The sequence below is a fragment of the Petaurus breviceps genome, unplaced genomic scaffold (assembly GCF_028583685.1).
Source record: "Petaurus breviceps papuanus isolate PSGF00001 unplaced genomic scaffold, PetGlider_PUasm1.0 188, whole genome shotgun sequence".
Taxonomy (NCBI): domain Eukaryota; kingdom Metazoa; phylum Chordata; class Mammalia; order Diprotodontia; family Petauridae; genus Petaurus; species Petaurus breviceps.
Genome location: NW_027185804.1, coordinates 19,893,298 through 19,905,316, shown reverse-complemented (window position 1 = coordinate 19,905,316; position 12,019 = coordinate 19,893,298). Strand labels below are relative to the sequence as shown.

Genomic DNA, 12,019 nt, shown 5'->3' with positions numbered 1-12,019 from the left:
AGTGCAAGACTTCCCCCAATTATTGTATGCCTTTGGACAAGTTAACTTTGTCTATCTGGGCCCAACCATCATCAGAAACTTAGCACTAACACATTTTCTAATTCACTTCAAAAACAATCCTAATCCATAATGCTGAAACCACCAATAGAAAAGAGAAAAAGGGTGGGTGGAGAAGCTCATATTTGCTTTGGCATCAGATAGGTATCCAAGGATATTGGGAACCCACCACTATAAGGGCGATGAAATTTTAATTATTTACCACTACTTCTTGATTGAGGGTTAAGTAGCTCATGTTTGGACTCTTGATGTTTTTCTACTTATCACCCAATATTGGTTTTAAATCATGAAAAGTCTTTATCCAAGAGACAAATTCTAACATTCTTATTTGTTCCATCACCTAATCATTTACTCAGGTTTCACTTTATCAGTTACTTATTCGTATTGATAGTAAGCAGGTCATGTTGTTTAGTGGTGAAGTCACAGATCCACAGATGTTTCATTTCTCCAAGTTCCACAACGATGTTAAATGATTTATTCTTAACATAAAGCATGCACAATTTTAGTTTTGGTAATTTCTGGTAGTGTCAGACATGTAACATATTTCAGTGTCAAAACCAATATTCTAAGGTTATAGTCTGTGTAGTTTTTTTCCTCTTTAAAAAATAAAGTGATTCTAGGTTAGATGGAGTGACAATGTTCTTCCAATTCTGGGGGAGCTCTTTTATGAAGAAATGACTTCCTCATGAGTAAGTCTATAGGAAATTTGAGTGCTGAATTTCAGTTTTACCACCTTGTCACAATTTAAAAACATGAACCTTTTAAAATTGCATTTGAATATAAAGTTTAAAACCTTCATCTTTTTAAAGAAAAAATATTAGATTAAGTAACTTAGAACTAGTCATTAAAAACCATATTAAACTCAAAATTTGGAGCCTGTTCTTAAGACGAACTCTTTTCAATAATCTAAAATATTTCTAGTTAGAAGCAGCTCAGAAAAATGTTTTGCCAATTTGTCTAAGCAAGAATCTATCTCCCCAATTCTTCTTTCTTTCCTAAAGAAATACATCCTTTAATTCACTTAAGTTTCTTCACTTAAAACTACAGAAAATCAAAATTTTAGGAAACCCCCAAATTGGCTTTTCGATTGCTAGTGGACATTATTATGCTTGAGTTTAAGAATTTTATCCGAGTTGTTAAACTTTTTTTTTGGGTACACCATCAAATCATTATGTAATTATTGATTCAAAACATGCAAAGGTTGTTTTTAGAAAGAGATCAAATTGAAGGAGTGATGGATGAGAAGTTTGGTTTATTTTCTTATAATTCCAGCAAAAACTAAATAAATTACATGAAAACTTTACAACAGAACAAAATGCCTTTAGGAAAGTAACTATAAAGAGAAAAACTGAAGTGATCAAGTAATAACAGTTCATATAGTGGTATTCTTACTTTTTAGATGCTAAATTTCTATCTAAAACTTTGAAAATTTAGACAAAGGTAGAATAGGTTCTGCTTAGGCCAAAACTAATTATGCTGGAACACTGCTACTTTATATAAAGCAAAACTGTTTGTAAAGGAAAACAGCTACAAAGGGAGAAGGGCCCTGTGTAGGGGCCCAAGAAAATGTTTTGCATATCTAAAAGAAGTGATGACAAATAAATACTGCTATCATGGTATTTATTTATTTCTTGTGTTAACGGTATACAGCTTAGATAATATGTGGAAGATAAGACAAAAGTGCACAAGATAGAATGAATACAATCTGTAGATGGATGGATAGAGCACCCACATTGAGATGAAGACAATTAGATATCAAAGTTTAAGTCAATCTTGAATTAGGTCTTCCTGGACACAACAGTTTTATCCTTCAAAGCAATTCCCTTCTCTGAATCACCATAGTTCTTATCACTTTCCACAATGAACTGAAAAATCCTCTGAAGCCTCAACTAGGAAGAACTCAATACCTCCCTCCTGAAGTATATAAGTACACAGCAGTAAGATATTTGAATATTTAATATACTTCTGACAAGGTAGAATACCTATTTGAATAGTACCTATATTACTTATATAAACACAATGCTCAGTAGAACAGATAAAGAAGCAAAGACTTGTAAACACAATTGCTAAAAAGGATTTCCCCACATCAACAGAGCAAAATTAGCCAAGTCTCATCAAGGATTTGGAGGTTACAACTAGATTCTCTAACACTAGATTCTACCAGTATGATATTCATTGCAGAAGCATAGCTATTAATTAACAGACACTAGATTTGTGGAAAGTCAAATAAAACTACAAAAAAAATACAACTTAATCAATTATGCAAAAGTGCTAATTGAACTAGCATCAAAATATGTACCAGAAAACACAAATCTGGCATTTCTAATTTCAATTCAACTTTTAAAGCATGTTAACACTGACTTTTCTATCACAAATCATACAGAAGGGAAATTAGCATTTATAGTTTCAATATCTGCTTTATTAATAGTCAGGTCTCTTGAAAAGTCTAGCAGCAACATAAAAAGGACTTGTGGATTCATTCTTTAAAAACGTACCAAACCTCAACAGCCTTGCCAAGTTACCATTCAGGAAACTAGCATTTCTTACTCAACCTCTTTAAAGTGAGAGCCCTTTGGAAGGCACACTCTTCAAAGCCAAATCTGCAAGCAGGGATATTCAGTGTTCTTTAGGTAACTGCCCAAGTAAGTGTGCAAAAAAAAAAAAAAAAAAAAAAAAAAAAAAAAAAAAATCGGTTGTAATAAAAAAATATTTGAAACACAACTGATTAGGGAAGGAAGGGGGGGGTGGGAGAGGTGGTATCAAAGAGTTGAATTTATATCACAACATTGAAGTTCAATTTAGAAGGCCAAATGCTAAATTAAATGAGCTACATTTGTTTAGAACTTATTGGGCTATAGTTTAAATTTAAAATATTAAGAACCTCTAATTTGACAGAAAGCAGGGTAGAAAATAAGAATGCTTAGGACAGTCTTAAATCATGTTTTCAGTATGTTTCTTTACTCAAAGGGAATGTAATCTGATAAAGTGCTTTGAAGATTTTGCCCCTCACTGCTTATTAATTCATGAGCAACTAATGCCAGAATGGTTTTAACAGTTGTACAAAGATCAATTCTCCTTGTACAGTCAAGCACTATTCTCAACTACTAAGCTTCCTTATTTATCCACAATAAACTTAAGCTGATTTTTTAAAGCCTGTCTAAATGTACACAAAATAATGAATTCTAAAACACCTAGCACAAAACATTCACATGTAATAACATTTTCAAATATTTCGTCACTTGTTTATCATGCTTGAATTCTGAGTATACAGTAGAATTTTAGAGCTACAAGGAAACAGAGCAGCTCATTCAACACCTTCAAATTACCCAGCATGCTTATTATGAATAATCTCCCCTCCTTCTATTTCAATCTGCTCATAAAGCCATTTCCTGTCACAGCGGCATTCAGCTCCACACTTGTTAGAGCCACAATTGGGACATGCGTAGAAGCACCCGAGGCAATCCTCATCAAGGCAGTCACAGAGATCCATCCCACTGAGGATCAGGAGGCCCTGGCTATCATAGACTTTGCTCTTTGGCGGTATCACTTGCCTGTAAAAAGGAAAAAAAAGGTCACTTCTAACATGATGAATTTTATTCCAAGTCCAGCCCCTCCCTCCCCCCCAATTTTCAGCACAAAAGTAAAGAAGACAATGTAAAGAAACGTATGATGGGGGGAAGCTCTCACAATTTATATTAAATGATACGTAACCAAAAGGATTTCTAATGCTCCATTTGGCTACTTCTAACAACTTGGTATGTATAGTCCTACTAAAGTGGTTCTCATAACTTTTCGATCAAAGTCTTCATGTACTCAGTAGTTAATCAAATCATTTTAGAAGCAGAAATCTAACGTATGGATGGAAACTATCCCCCCAAAGGTCGATATTTCTATAAGAACAAAAGAGAACAATTCACTCAACTCACTCCAACCCTTCCCCCCCAATCAATCTTGCTACTATGCTACTCTTGTGGGCTTGGTAGGTTTCATACTGTGAAGTACAAGAGTATTTTAAGTTATTGCTATGCAAGGTAAAACAAAACAAAAAAAAAGAATTCTAGTCAAGATAAAAGAAATAAAAATGCATTAAACAAAACTTGAAAACGCTACAAAGATTAAAGGCATGTATAAGTGTCACTGTACTTAGAATTTTTAGAGTTGAAAGATACCTAGAGGGCGGCTAGGTGGCACAGTGAATCAGAGCACTGGCCCTGGAGTCAGGAGGACCTGAGTTCAAATCCGACCCCAGAAATTTAACACTTACTAGCCTTGTGACCTTGGTGGTCACTTAACCCCAATCGCCCTACCTCCCCCCCCCCTCCAAAAACGGGGAAAAGGGGAAAGAAAGATACTTTGAAAGTTGGCTTCCAACACTTTCATTTGTAAAACAAGTTAACAGACTAAAGGACATTTCTCCTCCCCCTCCCCTTAAGCAATTTGAGATAGTAATTTAGGAAATCTCGGAAATGAAGATGAAACAAAAATAAGTAGTAAAATGTTAAGATGGTCAGCTTATGTTTCTTAATATAAATTGCCTACCTGTCAGAATTGGTTGCCTTAGTCTGCCTTCTTTTCTCTCTCTTACCAGTTTCTGGAGTAAATTCAGTTTGCTTTCCTGGATTTGCAAACTGCAAGGACCGCAAGGCTTTAGCAGTCCTTCCCTAAGGAAAAGTAAAAATTCTCAGATTAGATCTCTACATCAAATAGTAAATATTAAGTAAACATATCATTTTTAATGACTGCCAAGCTGACCGTACAGAATAGAATACTGCCTGCTTTGTCCAGAAATATAACAAAGTCTGGGAGCCCAATGCACTAAAACTGAAATTTATTCTGTAGAAGAAGCCATATTCAGTGCTTACTGACTTCTCAGATCACACAACCCTAACAATCTTGGTTATTCAATTTATTACACCACAGCAAATCAAAAGTAGCACAGGAGGAAGGCATAAGAGGTAGACACGCTGGCGGCAGAACTAAAGGTTGATAGTGGTGGAGAAGAGGAAGTCAAAACAAAACAAACAAAACAAAAACCAACTCAGCACAGTGAAATAGTAGGCATTCACAACAATCGCTGAGTCAAAGATCCAATTTCTTTTGTTTGAGAAATCAGTGAATTGTAAAGAGACTAAAAATTCTTCCATAAGTGGCTCAATAAAACAAAAAACATCTTTTTTTTAAAATCCAAAGGTATAAAATGTTTAGCTATGTAGTTAATCATACATGCAGAACACCCTAATGATGTTACTATGTTAGGATAGGAGTCTGACAAAAAGCAACATTCAGTTTTCTGAAATGTGACTAGGAACTAACATGTTCAATACTGAGAGAATTGCTTCAGGAAAACAAGGGAAAGGTCACCATACAGTGCATATGTTAAAGAAATAGGCTTCACTTAATTAAGTCATCAGGATTCTATTTTTCTATCTTTTCAATCTTACTTCTCTAGGAGCACAAATGAAAAAGTGTTTAAGTGCTTCCTAACACATAGCAGTGTTATTATTGGTACTGGGTGAGAAGGGAGAAATAGTTCATTACCTATTAATATACAATCTGAGCCTGTGCCAAGCAGTTTTTAAAAGCCTTCTATTAAAGTCTTTCATAGTGCTGAATTGTTAAGTTTTTCCAAATAGAAGGTACACACTTTTCAAGGTAAGACACACCATATCTCATACCCCACAAAAATCAAATCAAAACTTTATACAGTCATGTTTTTGGTGACCAGAGAGGCCTAAAGTTAGGAAACAGGGATTCTGAGCTGTGCTCCTAGACATGCCCACACAAATCCAAATGTGTGAGGACAAAAGAGGAAGAGAATAAAAGGAGCGAGAAACGTTCATTGCAAGCCACCTGCTACCCCCTCCTAGACCTTCTTCTAGCGGTAAAGGTAAGTACTCAACTGTGTCATTCCTTTTTTGGATCCTACCACTTAAATGGCTGAAAAGAGGGAGGGGAAAACAAGCACCACTTAAAGCATTCTCATCTGTCTAAATTTTGTATGCATAATACTACATTGATTTAAAGTGCACATGAGCAATGATTAAAAAAAAAGGTATGCTTCTATACTGCCCAAGCAAAACTCTAAATTGCAGACCTAAATAAGTGAAAAATTGGCCCATATACATACGTCTGAATCAGCTTTCCTTTTTTGGCGATCTTCAGATTCAACATCCACACTTCCATTGATTATCTGTGTGCATTTTGGACAAAGCTTCCAACCAGGTACAAGTTGTCTTCCAAACTTGGCACTTAGGAAAGTGGCATCATCTAAGTCAATTGCATGCAAATTTTTCTTTGCAAGCTTTTTGTGTATGTTAAAAGGATCACAACAAGACTTTTGCAAGTCCTCAAATCGATCAATGTAAATTTTTGCATGATGGAAGCAAATTGTATTGTTTCCAGAGAGTGTCATTCCGGTTCTAAGCTGAAGTAAAAGCGCATCATTTGATGACAATTCTTGCAAAGTCTTGAAGCCAGTATGTCGAGTATAGTATGTCTTATGACATTCATTGGTAGCACGAAGCTGAACTCCAACTGAACAGGGATCCATCTTACTTCCTCAGAACAACCTATTTCACCGTTTAAAAAATTCTGCCTAGGTTTTTTTCTGCAGCCTCTAGTAGGTCCTATTGAGGAGCACCCTAGAGAAAGCATTAAAGTGAATCAGATTTATGTTACAATTTTTTTCTTACCTCGAGGCCTGACACTAAAAAAAGTAAATCAGATTTATATATCCTAAGAATTTTATTTCCCCTTTTAAAACTTCTGCTGCAAATATAATACACCGTTCTGTTCGTTCATTTTTTTTTTTAAAAGAGAAAATTTTCCTCCATGCTCCACATTCTGGATTACACTTGCAGGTTTATAAATTTCAGTAACATCCGCAAGATTATGACATCCATATCCAGTTCAGCTGTCAAATCCAACAAAGATAACTTCAGTCTATAACTTAAGACAGTTATATTAAAAGCTCATTTTAAAAATCAACTGTTTGGACCCTGCAATTTTTTCACAGGAACAATTATGGTTTGAATTCCATGTTAGACCAGAGAAATTTATTTAACAGTAGTAACCAGAATCCTGGATACAAGGAAAACAGGAAAGGCTAGAAGTGCCCTTTCCTGGGCTACAGGTGAATGCTGAAACTGGCTAATGTGTCTTCAGAATTACCAATTTCTTAAGATTTTCTGGAGAGAATAATGGGACTGGGCACCAAAAGGCTACAGCTAATGCCCCTCCCCTGCTCCAACATCAACTTGGAGTTAGTTAAGGGATTTCAAGTGGTGTTAATTTCACAAAGTTATTCTATTTCATATTTGTTTACAGGATATTTGCATTTAAGTCAAAGGACTCCCTAAGAAAAGGAATTAAGTTCAGAAGACAAAAAACAAAACAAAAAACAATTGTTAGTCCAGAGTGGAGGTAAAACATGGTAAAGGGCTGGCAGGGGAAGAGAGTAAGAGGAGCCCCTAAATAGGCAAGCTAGCCTCACTAGGGAATTTAACCTTAGGATGAAGTTGTTTCTACTTCTAACAGTTTATGTTCAAAAAATGGTGAATGGGAAGAAAGTTATAATAATAGTGCACTGGCGATTTGGACGTTTCTTTGTTGGGAACTACCCATTTCTGGGGATGAGTTATGCAACAAAGGTGTGTATGCGTGTGTCGACTGTGCATTTAGAGATTCTAGATATACTTCTACAATTTATTTGAAAAGCTAGAAAGCATCTTAAAACCAAAAAAGTAATTCCCATTTTAAAGTATTATACTGAAACCCTAATTTGCTCGTCTCATTTTAAAATAAAATTGTATACTTATTTGCCTGCTCTCTTTTGTTTTTCCTGTTTGAAATCAGTAGTTATTCAAGGTCTCTCATTAGTTTAAATCAAAATCATATTCATCCTTGCTTGAGATCTAGCATAACTGGACACAAAAATAACTTCAAACGGCATGTGAGAACTGTCTACAATAACACCACGTATGACTGTGTGATCATAGGCAAATCCCTTCACTTCTCTGGGGCCCTGGATCCTCATCTGTTAAATATGGAGGTTGGGTTAGATGAGCTCTGAGATCTTTTTCCAGCTCTAAAGCTACAATCCCATCTTACGTGTCTTCTAAAGTAAGTAAAAGGTCCTGGTACATATGAAATGCTTAATAAATGCTCAATGATTGACTGGTACAATCAGGTTGGCTTTCCTTAAATGAGTCATTCAGATCCTGAATAAAAAAATCCTTAAGAATGGGAAGGGACCTCAGATGTCATCCCCCTAGTCTAATCTCAACCTGAAACTTGAATCCTCTCTAACACTTCTGACAAGTAATCACCCAGTCTCTGCTCGAAGACTGCCAATGATAGTGAACTCTACACCAAGGCATCTCATTCTACTTTGGGATAGCTCTGATAGTTGGGAAAAGTCTTTTGATAGTTTTAAAGATTAATGGAAGTGGCTGACTAGGGCACCCTATTTTAAAAAATGTTAAACTTAGTGCTAGGGAGTTATCCCAGAAGACAATGGTCCAAGGATAAATCAGAATGTTTTACCAGCCCAAGTCTGGCACGGTATGGTCCTTACTTATTTCACCCAATGTTTTCCCCATTTCCAGAATAGGAAAACTGAAGCAGTCTTATTTTCAAGTTTGTATATGGGTATGTGCACACACATATATGGACTCACACACACCCTTTACCCTCAGGTAAAGCCAGATTCTTTGTCTGTCCTCAGAACACAACAAGGTGATATAAAAACAAAGACTGCTTTAAAGTCACTCAAGATTTACTTCAGTGTCTGACCTGTAGGCTAATTTCACAAAGAAAATTAAAATTCCAAACTGTTTTGCCAGATTCAAAACTGTTTTTGGGCCAGATTTCCTCACATGAGTAGAGGCCCTCTCAATAGCAATGAGCTTGTCTGCAGACAATTCCCTTAGAACTAGAGATAAATGAGCCAAGGAATTTCTTTGTCAAAGTAGGTAGCATGCTTATCAGTGTGGGTAATCCTCCATTTTGATGCAGATCCCATCCAGGCCTTCTCATCCTGTGCAATTCTTGTCCAAACATCCTCCAGGGAGGAGTTACCCAACATTTATGGAGGTTTTCCTCCAGGTATTTAATATTCTGTAAATACCAGAGCAATGCTCAGGCTGTCCATTTGTTATCCCTTGACCAGTTCAACTCCTTTCCTGGTCATATGTCATGCTTTTTACATGATTTCTTGCACACAAGTCATCAGTGATAATATGCTGCAGTCTATTTAGCCCCATCATGAATCTTTCCACAGGTGACCTGCAATTTTGATTCTTCTGAGGGCATAGTATTCCATGATTTGCAGGCATATAGTATCACTGGGAGAATATTGGTGTTAATAAATGGGCGTTTGCAGCAAAGAACAGCTTGGGATCTCTGAAAACGCTGTGAACGTTCCCAAACGTAATCCAGCCTGCAGTTTTCTTCCTTCTATTTAATTCTGAGCTCAGTTCAGTCCATCAATGGACTGCCTATCCAACTACATTTCACAAACTGGGCAATAGCCCTATCTTCCTCAAAGCATTCACAGTTGAAGCTGGTAGAGCAACAAATACGATGTGAATGGATTTCCCAATGTTTTTACAGCAAATCTATTTTTATCAACAATGGAACCATCATTTGTACTCAGTACTCAATGTACCATATAAGGAAATAAAAATGACACTAAAAAAACTGGGATGAAAAGATGAACTTGACCAAATACACATGGAAGAAATTCATTTGTAGAGGTGACAATTTTGACAGTAGTGTCTGGCTGTCCAAAAGGAATGTGGGTCTCTGCTATAGCTATATGGCTTAACCATTTTTGTCAGCCTGAACTCATAAAGCAGTTGCCACCAGAACAGTTATGACTTTCATGTAGAATCTGAAACTGAATTACATATAAAAGTCCTATAAACATCAAGTGATTTTAGTGGTGGAAGACAACTAAGAGATTGGCAGAGAAGCCATTTTTTGTAAAAGCAACTATTTTAAAGTGATTGCCACAAATCGTCAAAAGGTGGGCGAGACTGACCACTCATCAATGAAAAGTGTTTTGTGAGCATGAATACATGGTACCAGGAACTTTATTTGCCTTGAAGGCAGAGCCTGATGAACAGTGAAAACAAAATTAGTTCGGGCCATAACAGAGGTGACAAAGATGTGCTTAAAGATTCTTCAACTCTGGAGAAGTTTTGATACAATATGTTGGGAAGGTAGTCAGTAGAGGTCACAAACATTTCTAAATATAGGGGGAAAAAAAATCACTTCAATAGTCCTGTGCCACCATTGGATCCCAGTGTAATATTTGTTCAGGAGTAGGTACTTGTTGGATCCTTGGTGAAAAATATAAGTCAATTCTCATGAATTGGGTCCTCACACTATAGCTGGAAAAGCCTTCAATTATTGCAACCTTTAAGTTACTTCTCTCTGTTGTTGGTTAACCACCTGCGATCCTGATTCAATTTTGCTTAGTTTCAAAAGGGATAAAACACTATAGTTGGAGTAACCAAATTGTGTGTGTGTGTATAAAAAAATAAAAATAGCTAGGCTTGGGACTTAGTACACACTCACTTACTGGCTATGGAACTTAGGATACTTCACTTCATTTTCATTTGTAAAATGGAGATAGAATCAGGTGCCCTCTAAAATTTCTTTCAAATCTAAATTTGCTAGCATTTTGCTTATTTTCCACTGTAACTTTACCACCTTTCTCCCATTTTCCTAAAAGGTATTAAAATTTATAGATGTAATCAAAGGCCACAACAACCTCTTCTTCACCTGCACTGCACATAGGAAGAAAATGTGCAGAATTAGATACTTATTTTGGAAAATGGAAGATTGATGTTTTAGAATCTGCTTAAAAGCAGATTCTACTATAAAAGATCAGGGCCATTTTCATGTTACCATGCTTTTTTCCTTTGGAAATTTAATGATTTGGTGTTTCTCCCTGCAAATAAAGGTTAAGAAAAGGCTTTAAAAATGTTTAAAGGCACTCCAACGTTGAACATCAAAGTATCACAAGGGGAGGACTCCAAAAGGAAAGGATGATGGACCTGTTATTACCAAAAAAGGCAACAAAGAAAAAAAAGAGCAACAATTACTCATATACCTACTCATTTCTTACAAAATTAAGAGAGCCATTTACATCACATTCTCCAGAGGGTCTTTTTGAAGAAAAAGTCAACTCTTTGCAGGTGATTAAAAAAAAAAAAATATGCCAGAAACCACACCTTCAGTCACAACCAACAAAAATGTGGAGAAATATGATTTTTTGTTGTTGGTATGTACTGGTTTAGTTCATGCCCTGGCCTATAGCAGGTGCTCAATAAACGTTTACCGACTGTACACTATTACTCTTTGGATCCACTACAGACACCGTCCCCATCCCTCCAAGATTCTATAAAAGGGTGAGGTTTTGCAGAATTCCAATCTAAAGACACACCTAATCTTATTTCACTTGAGCCTCAGAAAACTACAGTATCCTCAAAGAAATATATGTTCACAAAAAGTGGATGAATACTGCTTACTAACATAGTTATCTTTCTAATACTGGTGAGGGGTCTTGTCTAACAGTCAAAAGCCTTCTATTTCTAGGGTAAACGTCCTTTGTTCCTCTGGTGAAACCGTTTGGCCTCCAAGAACCCGAAAACTGAAATTCCCTTTTCTCATCAGCCTCTTATGCTCTCCTTTCCTACTGCCTCATTCCTCCTGAATTTACCCCAAAGCCCTGTTCTCCGAGTTCATCACTCCTGTTCAGCCTGTACTTTCTTCAGTCTGCTGTTTCACTAAGGCCCTGGCCTCGTGCTTCCGAATCTCCAAAGCCTGGGCCATCTGAGCATGATTTCTCCTTCATTCCTCTCAGGCCAATGACGTCATTACAAATCAGGCTAACAAAACCGGACCTCACCGACAGAAGGCACCCGCGTCTCTGTCGAACCCCTGCCGCGGCCCC

General features: G+C 36.5%; 1 protein-coding gene across 1 annotated transcript in view; it reads right to left on the bottom strand.

Moving 5' to 3' along the window:
- Window positions 1–1,660: 1,660 nt before the first annotated feature.
- Window positions 1,661–12,019, bottom strand: part of ARL14EP (ARF like GTPase 14 effector protein) — an 11,745-nt gene continuing 1,386 nt past the window's right edge. The window contains exons 2-4 of the mRNA XM_069091353.1: window positions 6,185–6,698; window positions 4,597–4,718; window positions 1,661–3,608 (exon numbers count right to left, since the gene is read on the bottom strand). Of these exons, the coding sequence (XP_068947454.1) occupies window positions 3,380–3,608; window positions 4,597–4,718; window positions 6,185–6,607 (774 nt within the window). The 5' untranslated portion in view covers window positions 6,608–6,698 and the 3' untranslated portion in view covers window positions 1,661–3,379. The remainder of the gene's footprint in view (window positions 3,609–4,596; window positions 4,719–6,184; window positions 6,699–12,019) is intronic.